This window comes from Festucalex cinctus, chromosome 5, assembly GCF_051991245.1.
Source record: "Festucalex cinctus isolate MCC-2025b chromosome 5, RoL_Fcin_1.0, whole genome shotgun sequence".
Lineage (NCBI taxonomy): Eukaryota > Metazoa > Chordata > Actinopteri > Syngnathiformes > Syngnathidae > Festucalex > Festucalex cinctus.
In genome coordinates this window covers 7,137,077-7,161,425 of record NC_135415.1, presented here as the reverse complement: position 1 = coordinate 7,161,425, position 24,349 = coordinate 7,137,077, and the positions used below count along the sequence as shown (strand labels likewise).

At 38.7% G+C, this 24,349-nt stretch overlaps 2 protein-coding genes across 2 annotated transcripts; one reads left to right on the top strand and one right to left on the bottom strand.

Annotated features, from left to right (window-relative positions):
- Window positions 1-1,247: 1,247 nt before the first annotated feature.
- LOC144019088 (histone-lysine N-methyltransferase SETD1B-A-like) lies at window positions 1,248-14,269 on the top strand. The gene is made up of 17 exons (XM_077521893.1): window positions 1,248-1,385; window positions 1,469-1,573; window positions 1,640-1,910; window positions 2,005-2,117; window positions 3,128-4,027; window positions 5,878-6,462; window positions 6,548-6,646; window positions 6,719-6,770; window positions 6,844-7,046; window positions 8,078-8,198; window positions 8,272-8,658; window positions 10,023-10,925; window positions 11,037-11,197; window positions 11,267-11,386; window positions 12,923-13,042; window positions 13,208-13,345; window positions 13,418-14,269. Exons 1-17 carry the CDS (start codon window positions 1,248-1,250, stop codon window positions 13,589-13,591), a joined length of 4,590 nt encoding a protein of 1,529 aa, XP_077378019.1. The 3' UTR covers window positions 13,592-14,269.
- Window positions 13,812-24,107, bottom strand: hpdb (4-hydroxyphenylpyruvate dioxygenase b). Its single transcript, XM_077521894.1, has 15 exons — window positions 23,902-24,107; window positions 19,624-19,724; window positions 19,461-19,487; window positions 19,289-19,351; window positions 18,658-18,762; window positions 18,435-18,477; window positions 17,336-17,418; window positions 17,183-17,272; window positions 16,494-16,597; window positions 16,337-16,414; window positions 15,819-15,981; window positions 15,660-15,731; window positions 14,486-14,608; window positions 14,271-14,387; window positions 13,812-14,207 (listed from the first exon to the last, which is right to left on the bottom strand). The coding sequence occupies exons 2-15, from the start codon at window positions 19,624-19,626 to the stop codon at window positions 14,097-14,099; spliced, it is 1,182 nt and encodes a 393-aa protein (XP_077378020.1). The 5' UTR covers window positions 19,627-19,724; window positions 23,902-24,107; the 3' UTR covers window positions 13,812-14,096.
- Between the last annotated feature and the right edge of the window lie 242 nt (window positions 24,108-24,349).

Here is a 24,349-nt window from a genome sequence, read left to right as displayed (position 1 = left end):
TACCTCTTGAAGACCATAGTCATCTGGTCATACAAAAACAATCTTGATGTCTTCTTGCTGGGCGAGGTGCTGCGTGTTGTAAACTTCAGATTCTTCCTTGACTTGTGTTTTGAGAAAAGACATGTATGCCAGTCTGTTACTGTAAGTGGCTGCATGATCCAGCCACTGTACATTATGTAACACCTCAGAGATAAACAGAAAGAAACTAACCTCTGAAGACACGTTGCAGAGTTAAATTCAGTCTATTGTTTACCATCAGTATTATTGCAGAAGACCATATATGGGGTGGGGGCTGGGGTCACATAAACTTCAGCATGTCTTAATGGGCTCATCCACGACTATAGGCTAAATCGGATCAACACAAATTCTTATTTTGATATTGCGCCTACTGATGCAGCATTACAATGAGAAATGTTATTGTACTGAAGTATAGTCTTTCACATGATCTATTTTATAATTTTATAATGTAAATTATCCACAATTATTAACCGTGTGGCAAATATTTCCTAGTTTTTCTGTCCATAACTTGGCAGTTAGATTGGGTGACGAGCCACCACTTTCAAAAGTGAAAATTAGCAAATTTAAATTATATAAATAATAATAATAACTAAATAATAATAATAATAATAATAATAATAATAATAATAATAATAATAATAATAAGAATAATCAATATACGTCTCTCTTCTATCTTCGTCTAAATGCCAATGACACATACATTACAAACAGCGTGAACAGTAAGCAGAAAAATAATAGAAAAAAAAGATACACTGAACAAATAATTCAATTTATGATTTGAATATATTTACACAAGACACAAGAGGACAAAAAAAAAAGGTGAACCACTGTTCTAATCAATCACTTGCTGTTAGCATTTCCAATGTGCTCCTCCGCCTGGATGAAAGAACTATTTAATCCTGGCGGATGGATCTGTACACCAACCTGGGCAACGCACGCCGTCTTCACCTGGCTGAGGAAGAGAGAGAAAAAATACAAGTCGACTATAGAATGTTGGTCCATCAACGAATACCATCATAAGTAAGTTATTTTTTTGATTCGCATTCGAAGGGGTTGCTTTTTCTTTCAAGTGATATTTGGGTGAGTTAAGTTGCAGGGGATGCTATCTGCATCACCGCATCACCTGTTGGGGCGCGTATACGCCCATCGCAATAACTCGCGAAACGCTAGGTATCCAAACGCAAATTACAAACCATGGTATCTCATAATTGCAGGTTTGGACGAATGTAATGGAAAGCGAAAAACAGGTTTTAGGGAGAGAATCACCGCGTCAGCCCTGGACAAGTTGCAAGTTGATTATTGATCCCGTTCTAACAAAAGGACTGTACAAAGTGTACCGCTATGATGGGCACGACTTTAACATTCCCGTGAGCGTTTCAAAACATTCATCTTCATCAATGTACACTCCCTCGCCACGAACAAACCAACCGTTGTATTCTTCCAAAATCAGGTTGACGACTTGGGGTTGTTTCCAGTGGATGCAGTAAAAGATCCGCGCATCTGCCGCACGTGGAGCAAATGCGTCAAGACTGACCTTTCGGTTCCCAGATTTAAGGTAGCCTTTATGCCACAATATGTTAAAAATAATATATGTTAATATGTTCTATATGTGTCCTTTCAGATAGACGAGTTTTACATTGGTCCTATTCCTCCCAAAGAAGTGACTTTTTGCAGGTTGAATGACAATGTAAACAAGGCCTTCCTGACTAATATGTGTGCGAAATATGGCCACACGGAAGAAGTGGAAATTTTCTACAACCCAAAGAACAAGAAGCATTTAGGCATCGCAAAAGTTGTTTTTGAGACTGTGAGGGCTGCAAAGGACACTGTTCATCACCTTAATCAAACATCAGTCATGGGCAACGTTATTCATGTGGAAATTGATCCAAAAGGTAAGGATGCTTTTTCACTTTGTATATGTTCAATGAGTAAATATTGGACTTTTTTTTTAAGCTTTAAAGTGACTTGTTGGAAATCCATCAACAGGTGAAAACAGAGTGCGCTACCTCAAACTGCTCTATAGTGGTGTCTACACTCCATGGAGCTTACCAGTGGGAAGCAGTGACCAAAGTCTACAAAACTTAATCGACAATTTACTGGTATGTGCCGTATTTTTTTTAATTTATTGAGTAAATGGTGAGCATTCTCAACAGATTTGAATTCAATCAACCAATGAGAAAGAAGATATAATCATTATTACACACAAAAACACGACAACAGTCTCACATGAAAACATCTCAGAATATGAGATGGAAAATGTGGGTATTACAATATTTTTTTTTTATGTTTATAGTCCTAATTGACTGTTTAGATTAATGCTGGGTAATATGGTTTTAAAATAAAATCTGATTACTGTTTTAATCAAAATTCCTCCCTTTGATTTCAGAAAAAGAAAATGGCAGTTTTATGTCAAAACCAGTTTCGCTTTTGTTTTGTTTTTAAATGTTCAACTTCAGCAGATTTCTTTTCCCTTTACAGATAGGAAAACAAGTGCTTCTTTCCAGATACATACAAAAAATGTCAATTTTTATTGTTAGGTTGTCCAGATGAGGCATGGTGGCCTTTGCAAAATATTAGTGGCTTGGAAGTGCATAGATCGGGTTAAACGTTTCCGATGTAAATAAATAACTGCTTTTGCAGCATGTACGTAAACAGGCACATTTTTTTTGGACAATATTAAGCATGAGTAAATCAATCTGTAATTGCCTTCCATCAGCTCTTTACTTGTCATACACAAAACAATGTGGAAATAACTGCTCATTTTCTTGTTTTCTTGGCGGGAAATACATTTGATAGTTGCTTAAACAAAACAAGCATCTAGAGGAGTTGGAATATTTAGTCATTTTTCATTAGAGCCACTATAATCCCTCAAGGGGAAATTAAATCTTACAGTAGTTTGAAAAACAAATTGTTACCTTGCTAAACGACTAAATGTCATTTTTTGAAGTGCATTATTTTTGTCCTAATAATCTCTTCCGGACGTGGGCAACATCTGCTAAAATTATTCATTATAAATTCATATAACATTCAAAATGTTTAAAAAAAAAAAATACCGGTAAGTCATTATTTTAGGAATGTGACGTAACATTTGTTTCTCGATTTCTTGCAGTGCAGTTCTGTCCCACAGGAACAAGGAAGCCCAAGCAGCTTCACGACTCCACTTTCTCTCGACACAGCGTATTCCAGTATTGGCCAGGATACACCTTATAGCTTTGGGCTGACTCCTTGTTCACAGGGAACCCCACGCACCCCTTGCTTTTCTGCGACTCCCCTCTCCCAGGACTCGTGCTACTCCAGTCTTCAGGGCACTCCCATCCTCCAGGGGGAGCCCTCCACTTACAGTGTTCACAAACCATTCCAAAGAGAGCTTTGCTGTCGTAAATTCCCAAGGTTTCACTGGAGAACTGGGGAAGTCTCTGAGGTCATCTTAAATGTAAAGAAACGCCAACCTCAACCTTCCCTCCCACTGTTTACCCAGAGTAGCAAGCACACTGAATCCACATTTGCTCAGAATCAGGAAAAGCATTCCTTCGAACTTAGCGCCTCCGGTCCAGAGTGCAGAAATTTGGTCACAACTACCTCAAACGCATTACCGATAAACTCTTTGAGCATCTTGAGTGTCAACTTGACAGCCAACAAGCAGGCAGACGGGAACTTTCTCCCTAGAAGCCCCCAACCAGAGGTAGACACATTAGATGCCCGAATACAAAGTTTGCTGACAGACAGCCAAAGTTCAGATACCTTTCTTGGGAGTACTTTGAAAGTTGATGTGTTCTGTCGGGACAGTCCAACTTCGCCATATTCACTCCAGAACTCCCCACTCTCAGAAGGCTCAAACCAAATTTTGGAAGATGTCACTCCAACACCACTCCTCGAAGAAGATGAAACTTCCCAAGCTGTTTATTTTCTTACATCCCAAAGAGATAACGAGCATCCCTCTCCTTTTGATTTCACACAATCTGAAGGAAGCAGAGATGGAAACAGTCAGGCAGTTGCAGAAATATCCCAGGTAAGGTAATATTTCTCTTGAAGTGAAAGTCAATCTTAAACATTTCTTGACAATAATGTTATATCTGACCTCACTAGTCTAAACATGGCATTATGATTAATATTAAGTTTGTGGAATATGAGTTATGCAGCAAAATCCACCCGTTTTTATCCATCTTAGGGGGCGGCCATTTTGCCACTTACTGTTGAGTGAAGATAACATCACAATTGCTCAGGGCTCAGACAATGACCAATCACAGCTCACCTGTTTTCTGAAGCTGAGCTGTGATTGGTTGTTACTTGACACCTGATCAACTGTGATGCCATTTTCATTAGGTAGCAAGCAGAGGTTGGTAGAGTAGCCAAAAATTGTACTAAAATAACAGTAGCGTTACTTCAAAATAATATTACTCAAGTAAAAGTAAAAAGTAGTCATCAAAAAAAATCACTCAAGTACAACTAAAAAAAAAGAAGTATTCGCTGAAAAGTACTGAGTAACTGATTGAACATGAAGTCTTAGTAAATAAATCTTACTCGTTACTACCCACTGGCGGTGTCAGCTTTACCTGTTTGACATCTATTAAACACGACATAAAAAGGAGAGAAGACACTCAGTTCAAGGCTCGCGAGGAGAGAGGAGAGGAACTGACTGATATAATTCACTACTGCACTCTGAAAAAAGCCCCTCCTCACTCTCTTTTTATTTGGTTTCCACGCCCCTAGTTACATGGGTGTTCCAACCCTAATAATGCAAATGCGAAACATAGTTGGAACACAGTGTACTTGTTTGTCTATGTGTGTGTGCATGTGAATGGAAGATTGCTGAGTATGTGTGGCCAATCATTTCTTAACAGAAAAGAGGCGGCCTCAGCAGACTGGCTCAAACCATTCTGCTGCGTTAGATGTTTTGGCTCTTGAGCTTCTTGAGTCATCTTCTGTTAAGACAGTGCTTCTCAATTATTTTCTGTCATGCCCGCCCTAGTAAGAAGAAAACATCTCGCACCCCCCACCCCCCGACTATATGTAGTATCATTTGTCTATAAAATTGTTATAAGCACACCTGTGCATAACATTGTATCCGTATTAACGTATAAGAGAATAAAAAAAGAAAGAAATATGGACCAACTTGCAACAAAGAATAGCTTTATTAACTGTAACAAAAAAGATTTAAAGTGCATCTGATATTCAAAAATAAAATTAAATCCTTAATTAAACTATAAACATTTTTTGACTGACCATGTCAAACTATATGCGGAAAAATAAAATTACATAAAATCAAATAATAATGCATTCAAACTGATCACCAACATTAACTCAGGAGCACAATATTAAAAAAAAAATACTTTAACCAGCAAAACAAAAATATAAAATTATTTGTGCTGATTTATTTTATTTTTTTATTTGTATTTTTTTACTGTGTGCAAAGCTCGCATGCTCAGTGCAAACAAAACCCCTACACCACCGAGCGAATGCTCCCTGCGCACACTCTACCAATAATGAGAGCGCCACTGCCCCCTAATGTAGTGGAGGTGCAATTGCACTTTATTGTAGGACAGTAAAAAAAAAAATCAAAATAAAAAAATTAAAAAAGCATGTTCCCCGAGGTCAAACGCCCCCCCCCCCCCCCCCCCCCCCCCCTCCCCCTTGCTGGAGCATCGGGACCTGGGGGGTCCCGCCCCACTATTTGAGAAGCACTGTGTTGACATAACATATAGCTAGGCTATGTGAATGTGAGTGTGGAGCAGAGCAAAGCATTTTCATTATTGTCAAGAAATTATTTTTGGTTTGACTTCCCCTTTAATCACAAAAGCATTTGTAATCATTTTGTCTTTTATTTGTCAGGTCAGTTTGATCTCTTCTTGTCTCTTTCAGGAGCTTCACTTATCAAAAAACTGTGAAGCGTTGACACCATCTTTCACACAGCCTCCCTGCAACTCTCATCAGCCCAAACCTGCCATCACATCTGCAGGTCACCGTCCACCATTTTCCCCTTTACGTTTCCCCATTCCTTCATTTCCTTCTGTCCCATCTCGCCTGCCGAATGACACCATTCCAGGCTGGACCCTCCCTCCGGGTCATCACAGCAGCGTCCCCGTTTCCCCAGCCTCAATTCCACCATCTAATTTTCCAGTACCCCGACGTCCATTGATGCCACGCTCTGTGCACACATACGCCTCATCCCTACAACCTTCAAGCACCTTGGACCAGGGGGAGACACCAGGGCTTGGAAGTGTCCCCTTACCGCCTTCTGCCACTTGTATCGACCCTTTACTGCCACCACCAGACTACACACTCATAAGGGAAAAAAATCGTAAAGTCACAATGGATAAAGTTTTAGCTGTGTTGATGGATGAATTGAAGTCAATCATTAAGAGGGACATCACTCGCAGAATGATTGAGGGAGTGGCATTCAAGGTGTTTGAAAACTGGTGGGACGATCAAGAGAAGAAAGCGAAGGTAAACGTAAAGGTAAATCCTTTTTCAACATTCATCATATACAGCACACTTGTTTTAACTCAACGATATATTTTATGTACCAAAGATAACAGCTTTGCCTTTGAATGATAAGAAAACCAAAAGTATAAATCCTCTGAATCACATCACTGGCGAGCGCAAGAAAACTCCTCTCCCCTCCTTCAAGGTAAGCAATATTAGATTTGGAATGAAACACCAGAATTGAACATTGAAATTAAGAAAATGTTGTGCAATGCAGATTAAGAAGAAAAGAGATGACAATCCTGCAATATTAGGAGTAAAAGATTGTGGTAAATTAATTATTTCAATAAATTAATTCAATTCCAATTCAAAAACTAACCCTTCTTCATTTGTTGCTTTCAGTTGGGAACGAAGGGGACAATTCGTTTGAACCAAGATTTGAGAGATGTAAACGCAGATACGCAAGACCGCTTGATCTTGATAGCGATGATGATGATGATGATGATGGAAATGAGGAATACAAGACACATCAAGCAGAGGAAAGGGAAATTGTGACAAACAAAGAGGAGCAGGCTGGGCCCGTAGAAGATGACGTACACAGTTTGGTAAATGACAAGTTACATGAAAAGCTGTCATTAATAATTCTTATGATTGGATGTTTTTTTTCCTGTTTTAAGTGATATAAGTATTTAGACTGACATTTTTTGTTGCCTTAAGAGGTTTCACTAAAACAACCTTTTTGAAGCTGAGAGATTAATGCAAAGGGCTACCAGTTTGATACACACTTCTGAAATAACAAATGTGGTCAAATACCCGAAATAAATGTTACTGTTATATTAAAGGGATACTTTACTTATTTAGCCATTTTTGTCAGTCAAACATTAATGTTTTGCCTATAATAAATTTTACATTTTCATTATATTTCATGTACAATTTAGTACCTTTAAAAACACATTTTGCAACTTGCTGTCGACTGAAAATGACATCACAAGGGCTCAGGTAACCAATCATAGCTCAGCTTGTGAATGTCACATGACCAAACCTAGAAAACAGGTGAGCTGTGATTGATTATCTGAGCCCTTGTGATGTCATTTTCAGTCGACAGTAAGTTGCAAAATGTGTTTTTAAAGGTACTAATTGTACGTGAAAAATAATGAAAGTATCAAATTAATTCTAGACAAAATATGAACATTTCATTGCTATAATGGGCTAAATAAGTGAAGTATCCCTTTAATAAGAAATGATAACACTGAACATCTTAATGGTTTCTCTGAATAATTATGAAACTTATAAATATCAACATCTAACACATCATTTCTCTAAATCTGTGACAGTGTAGGGAATTACAATGACCCATCACTAGTTAGCTATTTTTAAAGCAGGCCTGCAGGCTACTCATGTGGTCCTTGGGGTGCTACCTGGTGTCTGCCGTCACATGGCATTTTCAATTTATAAAAACAGGCATGAAATTCATGAATCGTAGACTGTAACAAAAAAAAAGAGGCTCACATGGCTTTGGAATAACAATTATGAAAATTTCACAAATAGAAATGTTGTACATTAGTTTGAGCTGCAGCCCAAATAACTCGAACTTGACAAATGTAACAGACATTGATGCTTTTTTTTTGCATTTCAGTGTAACAGAAAAGATCATGTCAACAATGTTGATGGCAGTCAGGAAAAAGAGGAAACTGAAAAACATATAAAGGCCGAAGACACCTCCCCAGTTCTTGATGAAGTGCTCTCTTCCGACAGTGGTATGTTGAAAAGTTAGCATGTGCTACTGCTAAGTTTCAGGCCCGTTTCATGCATTTTGTTGTTCCTTTGTAGAGGCATATTCAGAATGCAGCTCCTCTGAGGACTTCCTATCCGACTCGGACACTACTGACTCTTTTACGTCAGAGAGCTATGACGACTCATCCTACTCTGACTTCAGCTCTGAAGAAGATGATGATTTAGTAGACAACGTACTGGATGGTGATGGTTTGGAGTGTATAGTAATACACTCAGATGAGGAGTCCATGGATCTTGAGCCCCCGGTGACGCCCTCAGCCCCCCTCACACCTGGTGCTCAGCTGGAACTCCAGGACTTGTCAGATCCGTCTGATAGGGAGAAAGCAGAGGAGAATCAGTACATGCAGCAAGAACATGTAATGATGGATGCACATTTCAGCAAGCTTCAGGAGCTACAGCCCCCATCACAGACTGGACTTCCAGGTAATATTGTCAGAATATTGAAATAATTATCTGTATCGACCAGGGAGGGGTCTGTAACCTGTGGCTCTTTAGTCACTCTCCTGTGGCTTCCTGTAGATCTCTAAATTATAGAAATGAATATTTTTAAAATAATTATTTCTTAGATAAAATATTCTTTAAAATTAACTAATGACTAACTAAAAAAATGAACTATTAAATACTCAAACGTCAGAGTCCAAATTTTTAAGTTTGCAGAAAGAGATGAAAAGTAGATGAAAAACTTTTTTTTTTTTTTTAAATACCTAAAAGTGACCAAAAAGTGACAATAAAATGTCCATGAAATTGCCCAAAATGTCGGAGAATGGAACTTTAAAAAAAAAAAAAATAAAAAAAAAATAAAAAGAAAACGTTCAAAAAGTAGCCATAAAATGTCCATAAACAAAAGAAAAAAAAATCCAGAAAATGACCATGAAATGTCCACAAAATTACCAGAAATTTCAGAAAATTGATAGCAAAAAAAGGCAAAAAGAAAAATAGCCTAAAATGTCCAAATAAGGACGAAGAGAGGCAGAACATTACCATATGTCCATAAAATTGCCAAACATGTTGGAGAATGGAATTTAAAAAAAAAGAAAAGATGTTCAAAAACAAAAGAAAAAAAACATAAAATGTCCACAAAATTGCCAGAAATGTCAGAAAATTGATAGCAAAAATAAGGGGAAAAAAATAGGCAGAAATGTCCAAACAAGGAAGAAGAGAGGCTGAACATTACCATATATTCAGACTGTAAAATTGCCAAAAAATAAAAATAAAAATGTCAGAGAATGGAATAAAAAAAATTAAATAAAAAGGCAAAAAAGCAAACGTTCAAAAAGTTACCATATGATGTCCAAAAATAAAAGAAACAAATCTTGAAAATTACCATAAAAGGTCTACAACATTGCCAGAAATGTCAGAAAATTGATAGCAAAAAAAAAAAAGGCAAAAAAAAAAGCACCCATAAAATTACCAAAAAAGAAGAGGCAGATGACCATAAAATTCCCAAAAATGTCAGAAAGTTGACAGGAAAGGCTGAAGTCTAAAAAATGTGTTACAAAATTAGTATGAAAAAATACAACAACCAAATGCGAACAATGGAAGACAAAATGTAGAAGTAAGTTCATCTCAAAGTATTGGATGCTACATATTTTTTTCTGTTATGGTGCAGCTCTAATTAGCTCTTGGACCCTCAGCACACTCAACTAACACTCATCATCACAATGTTCAAATGTTTTGCGGCTTCAGACAGATTTTTTATTTTTTTTTGGCCTAAAACGGCTCTTTTGAGAGTAAAGGTTGCTGACTCCTCGTATAGACAATGTAAACTTGTGTTCTTGTCTCTGCAGCAGTAACTCTTGAACTTGACATGGAGTCAGAGAGACGTGAATGGGATTTGGGATCTCCGGACTTCACCTTGAGGCCTCTCACTCCTACTGGCTGCTTTACTGACAGTGACCCTGAGCTTCCGATCAAAAGCAAACCAACATCTCCAGTTGTGATGGAGGTGGAACGACCACGGACCCCGGGCAAGGGGATAGCCTCGCAACTAGGAAGTGAAGAATCAGGAGATGACAATCTCTCGCTAACTATCGGTGAGCTACATCTAGCATCAGACACATCTTTGCTTTTCCAGGAAACACCCAAAACTCCAGGTAGAGAAGACACAAGTGCTTGGAGTCCGAACAGTGGTGTGAGGGTCTCAACAACTTCACCAGAGTATGAAAGTGTAACACACCCACATTTGAGAAAATCATCATCACTGTTTAGCAATCAATTTATATTACCACCAAAGACTCCTGGAAGAAATATCCGACCACGAAAAGCGTTAATCCATAGAAGCGTGAACACCTCACAAACGCTTTTATGTGACGAACTCCTTGAAATGTCTCATCCGTGTCACCTCTCCGAGTCTTCATCTGATGGCGGAGGCGTGAGAACATGGTCAGGTATAAGAGCAATACCTCTGCAAAGACTGGAGAACATGCCGGGTCTTCTCTATGAGGGAACAAAAAAAATTAGGCGTAAACGGTGGAAGAGGATAAAAAGCAGCTGGAGGAGCCAGCGCTTCTCTCGTAGTAGTCGTCCCAAGTGGCGTTCAGAGAGGGAGGAGAGGAGGATACTACACAGGATATGGAAGGACGGTCTTGATGAGGAGGATGGAAGACTACTGCAGTGCACTTATAAAAGGCTGCAAGAGCAGGATGATGAGTGTGGTTGGCTTAGTGACACCTGCTGGATACACCATCCTCATATCCTTTCCTGTTTTTTTAATTTTTTTTATTTCGCATGTGATGTATTTGGCTCAGAATTATGACATTGCTCATGGATGGGTTAGTTTTATGACCTTAACTGCTGCTTACTGACTAAAGATACAGAGAAGAGTGAAGGACGCCAACAATGTCAGCAGAAGCACATTACAGGGTCAGCCCGCAGTGAAGGCTTCTACAAAATGAACTGGAGAGATAAACTTGAATACCTCAACCAGGCAAGAACCACTGAGCTTCCAGCAACAAGCTCTCAGGTATTTAACACGAGAATGTGTGAGTCTTGTCATCAAAATGTGTAATATAATGTGCTGTGTTTGTTTGAGCAGGAACCTCTGATACAGCCGACTGCACTTCGGGCTGGATCAGACTTCAGGTCAGAACAGCGCCGACTGCTGTCATCTTTTAGCTGCGATAGTGACTTGGTCAAGTTTAACCGACTCAAGGTTTGTGAAACGAAGCAAACGCACACTCACTACTGTCAACTATAAATAAAGCATGGACTATTGTAGTGCGGGTGACCGAAAAGTCTATCACTTAAACCTATTCAATGCAGAAAATTCTGCCACCTGTTGACGAAAAACGAAACTGCACACACCTTTGTAAGCAACGAGCAAATGACGTCAGACAGAGGGCGGGGAATTTAAAACAGAGTCCAGTCTTAAAATTATTGGCCAGAGGCTTGCAGGAGTACCCATTGTGAACAGCTAATGTGTCAATCTACTAATTATAAGATGTTTCAGTCATAAATGGTCAAATAAAAAGGCTATTGTAAAAATATTATTGCCCAAATTGTTGCATAGATGAAATGTAATGTAAAATGTACAATTAAATAAAAAAAAAAAATATTTTTTTTTTTTGAAGGTGGAAGTAAAAATAAACTGAGTTGACATGGTTGCACAAGTGTGCACACCTCTTATAATCTGACATATGCGCAACGCAACCTCCTTCCATATTCAACAAAACGAGTCTAAGCATTTCCTCCTGGTTCGGGTGAATGGGGGCCCGACAAAGGACCTTTAAATGCCTACAATGTTTTTTTTGTTTTTGTTTTTTTATTTATTTATTTATATTTTTTTTAAACACAAGATGTTACCACAGAGGCACCAAAGATGACAGTATTCATTATTTAGGCTTTATTCATGTTTACATGGTATCATAATCCATTGCATGATATCTGTAGTGTAATATACTAGATCATAGGGCTGGGTTCAAAATATCGATATATCGGCATTGTATCGATACGCCTTTCCATATCCCAATATCAATACATAAAACCATGTATCGATATATCGACCGTTCCCGAGCCCGTGCCACTTCCACATAGAAAGCCAGTATCGATCGTCTCCCCACCCTCTCCCCTCAACCACCACTGGAACATTTGTATAAAAACTGTCACAACAATCTGCAACCAGTTCAGGGTGTACTGCTCCAAGCCGGCTGGGATAGGCTCCAGCACCCCCGCGAACCTTGTGAGGAAAAGTGATTAAGAAAAAGGATGGATGGATGGATGGATGGATGGATGGATGGATGGATGGATGGATGGATGTCACAACAATGTGAATGTCATGAGTGTTAGTTTTTTTGTCACTTCATTTACACAGCCTGTACTGTGGTTGTAATTGATTTAAATTATTATTTATTGTGTTTATAAGGCCATGTTAAATAAAATAAAACAGATTATTAGTGTAACTGCAATGGATTCAGTTCTTAATGTAAATATTCATATTTATACGATTGCATTAAATTTGAAACTAAGTTTCTACTATTTGCAGCATTGGTACTTTCGACTGTCTAAAATAGGTGCTGCATGAATTCCTCAACTGAATCAAAAATCGTTGCGAATCGTGAATCGAATCGAATCGAGTCTGGAAATCTGAATCAATACCCAGCCCTACTAGATCAATTTTTAGATTTTTTTTTTTTTAATCAAAGGAAATGTGAAATTCATGTATTTTTTAAGCATATATTTTATCCTTCAGTTCCGAAAGAAGAGGATTCGTTTCAGCCGAAGTCACATCCACGATTGGGGCCTGTTCGCCATGGAGGCCATTGCAGCAGATGAGATGGTGATTGAGTATGTAGGCCAAATTATCAGACAGGTGAGGAAAACAAAATACATGTATGTACCCACCCACCACCACTAATATGTCTTTAATTAAAAGTTGTTTCCTGTTCTCTTGACCTCAAGCCACTAGAGCATGATTTAACTTATTGAAGACAAAAATAAAGGCAACAAGAATTAATTTTTATGTGGTTTGTCTCAGAATATTGCTGACATGAGAGAGCGTAGATATGAGGAGGCAGGCATCGGAAGCAGCTATTTGTTCCGGGTAGATCACAACACCATCATCGATGCCACAAAATGCGGGAATTTATCCAGATTCATCAACCACAGCTGCAATGTGAGTACCACTTTGACCTGCTGCAGGTTTCTCAATTTAAAAATCAAAGTGCACTGTATATTTGTCTGACAGCCAAACTGCTACGCAAAGATCATCACTGTGGAGTCTCAAAAGAAGATTGTGATTTACTCACGGCAGCCAATAGGCATCAATGAAGAAATCACATACGATTACAAGTTTCCTATTGAGGACACAAAGATTCCTTGTTTGTGTGGAGCTGAAAGTTGTCGGGGCTCTTTGAACTGATCCCATCTGGAGAGCCCCTCTTACATCGTTGCCTAACGTACTATACAAACACAGACACTGAAAATGTGCCTTATCAAAAACAATCCCATTTGCCGCAGATCTCTTGAAGGTTAAAGATAACCTGAGATGCATCAAGAGGACCGACTGAACTTGTTTCCCTACCAGCACCTAAGCTATTGTATGATGAAATATGAAATGATGACGGAAGAGGACTCTTGAATTTTGTTTAATCAATGTATATACTGTACATACTTACTGGAAGAATATTTTAAAGGCATGTGTATACTTGTATGTCACAGTAGAGAAATGTCTGACAGCCATTGTTTAACTGTTGCTTTCATACAAATAACATCTACATTGCATGATCAGTTATGCCGAGTATGCAAACAATAACACACATTTTCAGTTATGAGTACTTCAATACTGTTTTCCTTGAGTAATGTAGCCTTAACTGGTATAACCCTTTACATGGTTTAACAACCAGGAAGATGGCCCACATCTGGGCTCACATACTCTTGGACACACCATTGGGTATGAGGACGGTCAGATTCCCTCTGGCATGTTGGTCTGCTTCAATGGCTTCAAAAAGAGATTTGAAGTTTCCTGCACCAAAGCCCTGCGATACATTAAATGCAAGTGAATGGCAGTGTTGTTCTTGTCAAGCCGTAAGTGTCCTAACCTGGTGATTATGCCTCTGAATGACTTCCAAGAAGACAGTGGGGCGGTCCTGAACTGGCTTGGTAAAGATCTGAAGTAAATAACCATTGTCGTCATAGTCCACCAGAATCTTCAGCTCCTGAATAGGAGGGAAATATGCTCTTATAAGTATGATAAGTGGCAAATATGTTGAGATTTTCATCAATATGGTCCTGCAAATACAGTAAGTGACCACACCTGCAGGACATCCAGGTTCTCGATAATTTTCACTTTGGAGTGTTTTAACTTCTCCCTCAGTTGGTCGTAGTACGTGTCGGGCACTGACATAAAATCTGTCCCACGCTGTTTTAGGTTACGGACCTGCAAAAATGGAGGGTTTATTTTCGCAGCCTTCACAATGCAACACAACTAAAAGGAATGAGTTATTCCAGAATTTGAGGCAACATTTTACAAAATGGAGCATTCATTTTATGCTTTAAAACAAATTAAAGAATAACAGGCAATAAACTATCATACAATTTGATTTCTCAAGCTCAACAATCACCATGGTACATTTTCGTCGTGCACCTAAAGAACATTCCAAAAACATTACTGAATAAACCCTTTACAATTAAATCATGTTACATTTTATTTGAATATTAATTTAATGTTAGTATTTCTAAAATTACAGCAACAGGGTTGCAATTAATTGGCGATGTTTTTGCTCAAGAGTAGCTACAATAGCTAGTAGCTATATGCTACCTGTGCTACCTTCTCTGCTAACTGGTAAAGAATAAAGTCATCTATATTATTTAAAGAAAGAGAAAAACGTTTATATTAATATGTATTTTTATGATAATATGAGTTTGTATGAGCCACTCCATTAAGAAAACATAAAATGAAAAAATATAAGAAGTAAGGGTGAGCCATGGTGAGTGCAATCAGCTTGACTGAAGATCTCATTTCTGCTGAGTCACGTAGCTAACTTTATTCTCTTCCTAGATGGCTAAAAAAGTTTTACCTTACATGTACGTATCTTGAGTGACAACTACAGCGATTAAATACTTTTTAAAATATGACTGTGATAAAACAAAATGAGAACAAATACAAGGAAGATAAAACATACCAAAACGTTTTTTGTTTTTTTTTAAGACAATGTTTTTTTTCTCTTCTATTTGTAATTTGTTATGTAAGTTGGTCATGTGGGAGGGACAATAGAAAAGCAGTTAAAAAAAAAAAAAAGTACTGTATTCGGATATACAGTCGATATCCAGAAATAGCTTGTACTACAGCTACAGCAAACTGAGCCTCATCACAGGACAACTAGTGCATGTTTCTGTATTTTGTGCATGAAATATTTAAAATTTCACGAGAGGAACAGAAAATGTCCTCTAAAATTCTGTTATGTCCACAGTTGTTTTCACAAACTTACTGATGTTATAATATCTGATGTGTTCATGGCAATGTGCTGCACTCCTGGACCTCCATAGTACTCCACATACTCCTGCAAGTCAATTAATGATTTCTTAGTGCATACTAATTGACAAAATTAGTATGCATACATATAATTAATTTGACTGAGTGTATAAACCTGGATTTGAGACTTCCTCTTGCCCATGGCCGGCTCATTGATGGGCATCTTTACAGTCTCTTCATAGTTGGCCACCACAATGGAGCGCAGGGCACTGAACTCTGTCTGCAGCTGCTTGTCGTCCACTGACCAGAAGCGGTGAAAAAGAAGGTTCTTCCGGTACCTTTTGGGTCATGAATCAGTGGTGAAAGAGAACACTGAGAGGTCAGGCCTCTAATTTGTCTCTCTGTGCTGTTAATTACATTTACACAGTATGTGTCGCTCCTGTTGCAACATGTACAACCCAAATGACGTGACAAGAATTCATGAGATGAGGTTCACGCCTTCAAAAATCCGCAGCCGCTTCCCCTTCCTACTAGCAGTCGACCAATCACCAGCTTCATTTAGGGAATGGCCTTCCTTGTTACAGGCTAAAACGTGGTCCAGATGTGGAGAGCCAGTGGAGGCCCGTAAGAGAAAAACGCTAAATCATGCTGGTCTTTGATGTGCATCAAAAGAAAAAGTTGTGTAAGTTTCACCATTCCACCACTGGAAGCATCTTGTCTTCTGGTTGGTTCCCCACAACGTGATCAATGAAGTTCAGTTTCCCCTCTGGTCTGTCGTAAAAGGTCAAAATCAGGGTCATATTTTAGCACATTTTAACAAATGGTTAAATAACAAATGAGAGCTACTTACAACGTGGCTAACAAAGGGTCCTTAAATAGAGGCGGATGGAAGCCTGGCAGAAACAGCCCGCTATATCCTGCCCGCTCCACAAATGTGTGTGTGGTATCGCCATACTGTTACATAAAAATAACATTAACTCATTTGCTCCCAAAAACGTATAAATACGTTCTATTTCAAATGTTTTAAGTCTCCCAAAGACGTAGTTATACATTTGTTGTTGTTGTTGTTTTTTTTATGCTAGAGCATACAAAAACCTTTGATGCAACCTCTCAACTGCAAAGAAAGGTTGAAGAAATAGTAGTTATTACACAAACGGCCAGCAGGTGGCAGCAGAGTATAAGAGATCAACCAGGGCCATGTTGAAAAAAAGGCTCTATTACTTAGAATTCTAAATAGATTTGTGAATAATGATGACACTTAGCTAAATTCTAATGCTAATTGCTGCAAAACAGAAACAGATAGAAATGAACTTTTTTTCCTGAAGAAAGAAGAGACTTTAATCTTTCTTTTTGTAGGTTCCATGTTTTTATAGCAATAGAACACAATATTCTCTGGGCCTCGCAAAATCAGTTAAAATCCAGTTAATCAGCCGGGAGCGAAGGGGATTGTTTCTGTGAAAATGGCTGGGAGTAAATGAGTTAATAATGATGGCTAATGATTTCTGATTAATTAGCTGAACAAATGGTTGTTTGTCTTACTGTTTGCAGCACAGCAAGCCTGACTTTGCCATGCTTGTCCTTCAGGGTGTAGGGCTCTTTTACAATCGTAGCTCCTCGCTCTTTGGCTTTCTGTCAAAATATCAGTGAGTTGGATTTTTATTCAGTGTCAAAGACTCATGACTGTCGTGTTACCTGCACCAACGAGTCACAGCTCTCCACCGCAAATGCCACATCTTTCACACCATCCCCATGCGTGACTAAATGAGCTCCCATCTCTGAGAAATAGTAAATAGTGAATCAACTTAACATCTTTTCGTCGTGTTCTCTGCCTCATATTTCAATTGTGATGAAAGTAACAGTAGCAATGATCTTTGTTGAACATGTCAGTAGCCATTTTTCAGCAGTAAAAAGTTAATATTTTGTCCAGATTTAATTTGACGTCATTATTTTTCATGTACAATTAATACCTTCAAAATACATTTTTCCACTTGATGTTGACGGAAGATGACCTCACGCGTGCTGAGGAAATAGGTAACGACCAATCACGACTCACCTTTTTTTCTGGGTTTGGTCAGCAAAAGCAAACTGAGCCGTGATTGTTTGTTACCTGTTTCCTGAGCGCGGGTGATGTCATCTTCAGTCCACAGCAAGTAGCAATATATATATATTTTTTAAAGGCATTAATTGTTCATGATAAATAAAGAATCACATTAATTATAGACAAAATATTATCTTACTGGGCGGCACGGTAGTCGAGTGGTTAGCACGTCTGCTTCCCAGTTCTGAGGTCTCCGGTTCGAGTCCAGGCTCGGACCTTCCTGGGTGGAGTTTGCATGTTCTCCCCGTCCCCGCGTGGGTCTTCTCCGGGTACTCCGGTCTCCTCCCACATTCCAAAGACATGCATGGCAGGTTAATTGGGCGTTCCAAATTGTCCCTAGTTGTGCATGTGAGTGTGGATGGTTGTTCGTCTCTGTGTGCCCTGCGATTGGTTGGCAACCAGTCCAGGGTGTCCCCTGCCTACTGCCCAGAGCCAGCTGAGATAGGCGCCAGCAGCCCCCGCGACACTTGTGAGGAATAAAGCGGTCAAGAAAATGGATGGATGGATGGATGGATGGATATTATCTTACTGATGAAAATGGCTCAATGAGTCACGTATCCCTTTAATGGAGAAATAGTGCTAGAAACTTCATTGACAAGTAATGTAATACCAAATTGGTGTGATATTGTGCTTTATATCTATGTAACAAAAATAAATAAATCTTCATTTGTGAGTCAGTGCAAGTTTTTATACCTTTGTTTCCAGGATTGAGAGCAGATGAGAACACATATATGATCTGTGAGATACACAAAACAATCATCAGGGCACACAAAAAAAACTCCTACTCCACTCAGGAATAATCAATTGTGCGTGTAAACGTTAATTTTTAATTACTGGCAGTTCTTAAGAAGAACGTGTAATGGAAGAAATGAATTCCATTTATAGCATTTCCTGACATTTTCTCAAGTCTCCTTACCTTTCCTTGTTTGACTGCATGAGACACGACATCTCGACTGCCTGTCTCCAAGCCTTGGTAAGCAAGTGGTTCAAATCCCAGTTTGTTGCAGTAAAATGACGCTGCCTATTGAAAAGAAAATGTGTGGTTGCGCCATCTGCTGGTAGTAGGCGAAGTTACGTGAAGGAAAGGATGTAATATATATATATATATATATATATATATATATATATATAAATGGAAATAAAAGCAAAAAAATATTGATAAATAAATTCATTTGTATTTAATTTTTGAATTATATTTTTTATATCCGTTTTTATTTTCACTTGTAGTCATTTATTTATTTAGTCATTGTTTATTTTGAATTTTGGCAGTTGTGGTCCTCCATAGGGTGGGTGCCCCCCGGTCCCACCCCTAAAGGAAACCAATACTCTTGCTGAATGTATAGACGATCAGTAACTGTGTGACGAATTGGCGCCAGTGTGAGGTTACTCAAATGCTCAAAACCAAATTAACTTCACATTAATTCATTATCATTGTTTTCAGAAACGTTCACTTTCATAGATAGTGTAAAAATCTTTGTTAAGAAAATGCGTGCGTACCAGTTCTATTTTACTTTGATGATCGAAATTCATTTTCAAATATAAAATACCTGTTTCGCATTCCCAACCCAGAATGTCAGGTGATCAAAGCAGAGGAATTGTCCTTGCTCGTGCTATAGACAAAAAACAACAACAAAAATCAAAACAATAAACATAAAAACAAAACAACGGTCGGCCTAAATGGTGAATTTCAAATGTAGGCTATAAAAATAATTTTCCTACCTTCTCGCCTTTGTCAGAGTATGTTGTCTGAAAAACAAACAGAAAACATAGAAACAATTTACTCTATTAAATAAAATCACATGCAAATGTATATGACAAAGTCACATTTGTGTGAAAATGCAATTTTTTTTGGTTCTGAAATTAGGTATCTAAAATAACTTACCATGTTGCCCCTGCTGATCTTTCCTGGTAGTCAGGATTAACCTCTGAATTGAAAAGCTGACAGAAATGTTCTAAAGCCATCCCAAACACTAAGGAGGAGGTCTAAGAGGAGGAGAAGGAAGTGGTGGTGGTGGTGGAGGAGATAAGAGTATACATATAAGCTGTTTTGTGGCACCCTCTATGTAATACAATGATGACAATGAAAATCATGTCCACATATATTACATTCAAGTTACCAAATAGACGAAAAACTGAACATTAAAAATACCCATGTTAAAATGACAGCTAATTCAAAAGTGTTTGTGTTGATTTGCATCATAAACGCTGATTAACATTGTTTAATAACAATCAAATCAACATGCTAACAAACATATACAACGTGCTGCAGAATTGATAGAAACAAAAAAGTTGGTGCATACAGGTTCAGAATGACTGCCATATTTTCTAGAAATATACATAAAGTCCATATGTTAGTGTTTAGCGTCAAGAGGAGGCTCACTTGTTCAGGGATCTCATTGGCTCACTGGCAGCTCACTCCTCATTGTAAAACCTCATAGCGCTCCTCTCAATTGTCTTTTTAAAGCTTCAAAAATTAAAATGAACAGTCTTTATTTTATTTACATTCTAAGCAACTCAGATGCAATACGTAAGTTAAACAGTTGGGCATCAGTGATTAGAACAAAATTACTTCATACTTTCAGGATGTGCTTGCAGTAAATAAGCTATATTACACGGACCCCCACTCATATAAACATAATCTAATTAATTTGGCCAAATATTAAATTAAAGTTAAGCAGCCAAGGAGCCATTTCTATATCGCAGGGGGCGGCCATTTTGCCACTTGTTGTTGACTTAAAAGGCCACTAGAGTTGCTGAGAGCTCAGGCCAATCATGGGTCAGCTTTAAAAAAAAAAAAAAAAAAAAAAAAAAAACATAACAAAACAAAAAAAAACATCTGAGCTGTGATTGGTTTTTATCTTAGCCCTCAGCAACTGTGATGTCATTTTCATTCAACAGCAAGTAGCAAAATGGGCCCCCTGGGCTCCAGGTGGAGGAGTGGAACCGTCGCTTTAGTGCCGGTTGGCGTGGGTTCGCTCCTCCGCCAGGGAGACCATGTGTGGCTTACATGAAGTAAGCTTGTGAGTGAGTGGTTAAAAAAAAAAAAAAAAAAAAAAAAAGGTCCCCTGAGATGGATAAAAACAGCTGGATTTTGCTGCATAACTTATATTCCACAAACACATTATTAATCAGAATTCTGTGCTTAGACTAGTGGGGCTTTAAAAAACATATTTTAAAGAGATTTTTGGGTTGACTTCTCCCTTAATGCTCATTAATGCACAGTCTACGATTTGTGTCGCGCACATTTATTTTTTTGTCTCTGTTAACTTCGTTATGGCATCATTGTAATTCTATTTAATGACACTAAGGGAACAGGTTGAAGAAATTATACTTCATTCTAATTGTTGCATCACCCACATGAAAATAATTGCATCAAGACTGTGTTGTTGAACTTTCTTCAACTCAAAGCTCACGTAACGTACTATGCACTCTCATGTCCATTTAGAACAAACTGACAACGAGACCAATATGTGTGTTGTTAATTCCACTGATACCACTCATACTGTAAAACCACCACAAATTAAGCCTGGTGTTCCTTTTCTACTGCCCCCAGAGAGCTTTGTTTTTCCCATTTGTTACCTGGAAGCCATCTGCTGTCATGTGATGCAACTCTACACAAATGGATACAATCATTACCCGTCGATATATGGACATTATTTAACAGCAGAATGAATTATTATGAAATTATGCAAAGAAAGCACTCACCCAACTCCTACGCATTATTCATTTGACTTGTCTTAATATTTTAATTGGTCATACTGAAGCGCTAAACCTGAGGGGCTTTAACCTCTCTCAGGACAGTTACTTAGGCCCCTCCCCCAGATAGCTCTACTCACATCATTATAATAGTGTCAAAGCAACAACAACAGACCTGAGTGAACCATCATCGGAGATGAACCCACAGATACAGATCAGTGGCGAAGAACACGAGGAGCGAGCAAACATGGACGGTCCAGATGGCGAAAGCGTGGATGAATGTGACCCTGTCGACAAGAACGCGCAGGCAAAGGTGCAGTCTGTTTTCCAGCAGGTAAGCAGCCAGATCAGGTCACAAGTGTCTGTGAAGGCCTCGAAGGGAAGCATAATTGAGTTGGTGAACCAGCTCAAAGACAAACAGTCTTTGGAGCAGAGCACGCACCGGGAAATTAACGAAGAATCTTTCATGGGTGAGAGCCAGGAAGCAGATCTGAGAGATGAAGCGTTGTGTGATGTTTTTGAGAAGAAGCTTGAGGACACCAAAAAGGCTCTAAGGGATGAGTTTGAAGAGCAGCTTTCACGTGTGCGTAGTGAGATGAAGGTCTGCTTTGAGGAGTCCTTGAAAGACTTGGAATGTAAGATTCAAAAGATACCTCTCAAAGAACAACAACAGAAGCCTCCAGCAGCTACTTTGTCCAAGAGAGGACGAGCCTTGACCCGGACCATGACCACCATCATTCCCAAGACCTCCTCGCCCGTCATTCTGGGCCCACGTGCCAAATCAGAGATTCTGACCTCCTCCAAGGTGGAAAACTCTCGAATTTCCTCCCAGATTCGCAAGCCCCTCCCCCCAGTTTGGCCACCGTTGCACCAGTGCAAAAAGATTGTCGGTGCAAAACCGAAAATTGGAAAGTAATTCAACTGATACTGGCTGTCCATGTATTGAGGTTAGATTCTCTTAAAAAATAAATAAAATAAAATAATCATGTAGGCTAAACAATGACCTGTTATTGTTTTTTTTTTTTTTTTTTTTTTAAGCTGCTATTAGCACATCGATTATTTTGTTCACACTGTTGTGATATTAAAAAGTTTATCTAAATTAAATGAATGAACATAGTCACAATATTTTGGTGATATATAATTTTTTAAGTAGCACTGCAAGAACCAAACCATATTCCTTATAGGCTACCTTCTACTATGGGAAATAAATTTTGTGAATTAGAACTCAAATCAGGCTTATGCAGCCTGATGAATGCCTTTTTGTTTCGGAGAAAGAGACATAAACAATACAAACCAGATGTAACTCTCACACACCTCGGCACATTATAGGGCACTGTCTGGCACATTGACCGACCATCACAAGAACTGAGGTGGACCACTTCGCTGGATGTGGTCCGATGGAGGATTCTGCATCGACTAACCAGGCCAGGTCCCTGTGGCGCTTCATGTCATTAAAATAGAGTCATATTCGGGGCTTGGTCAGAAACTAACCAGACATGTCAAAAAGCAAAACAATCCATAAACGTTCAGATTATATCTGTGGCATGGTGACTCTAACTGGGCAGAATGATGTAAAAAACGTAACAGGGTAAGTAGATGTAACCTACAGTCATTCTATAAATTTCTTATATATTATATGTAACACTACGAACTACCAAGTGGTTCCCATTTAGAATCAATCGTCATCACTTAAACATCCTCCTATGGCGCCACCGTGTGGCCACAACGAAAACTAGGGTCACAACTTGTACCGAAAACATTTGAGTGTTGTGACTGAGGTTACTGTGGTTACTATTATACTGTGAGGTTACTATTCATTGTTTACGTAACATGTTACGTAACCCAAGCAATCCCTCCCACCCATATACATTATATAGACAAAACCTTAAGTTCTACTTCTTAATCTTGAATATTGCATTTTTATTCTTCACCGTTTAATCTTCATTAGTTTTGCTTACGTAGAACCACATCACTGACCATCATTATGATACCAAATAAATAAATAAATAAATAAATAAATAAATAAATAAATAAATTTTGATTTTAACTAGGAAGATGATGGATGGATGGATGGATGGATGGATGGATGGATGGCGTAAAGTCGTGTTTCTTTTCTGTGGGGATGAACAACGGCAGCGGGTTGATGACAACGTTATTGTAGTTGTAGCATTTGACCAACAGGAGGCAGCAGATCACTGGCTTGGATTTCCTTTCAAGTTGCTTCACCCTTTCTCCATGGACAATTTAACATTAATATCCGCGTTGCTTTCTTTACGCAAAGTGAACTCATAAATACTGTATTTTATTTTATGTTATTTTTATTTTTATAGAAATTTGGCATTATGCCATTTTGAAGCAGTCAATGTCTATTTTGTACGCTGTCGGGAGATGATACATCTCCTTTCAGACTACACAAATATCAGTTTATATTACGGTTCAGCTGCAGAAAACTCTAACTACTAACCTCTGGTGATTTCGCATGGAGACCTGCGCACCTGAGTGCCCCCCAGCAGCTGAAGTAGCTTCTGTGGCCAGCCGCAGTGACAGAAGCTGCATTTAGGCCCGGAGCAAGTGGGCCTCACAATGGACTGGATAGAGAAGCGTGTGAAGAGGATCTTTGTGTCCTGCGGGATGATGAGTCTAGAGCAGGCGCATCCGGAGGCGACGCAAGGCCAGCACATTCAGGTCTGGCCAAGGCGTCGCCGTCTTCGGAAGCAGCATCTCCAGTTTAAATTATAACCAGCAGCACTGCTCATCACTATTCATGCGGAGGCTCTCTGGTCTCCCCTTCAAATAAACGGCTGAACACTTAATGTACAATCCAATTAAATACTGGAATACAAATGTATAATAACATTTGCATATGTATACTGTAAAAATAATGATTGCAAACAGAGCAATTACTGTAGGTT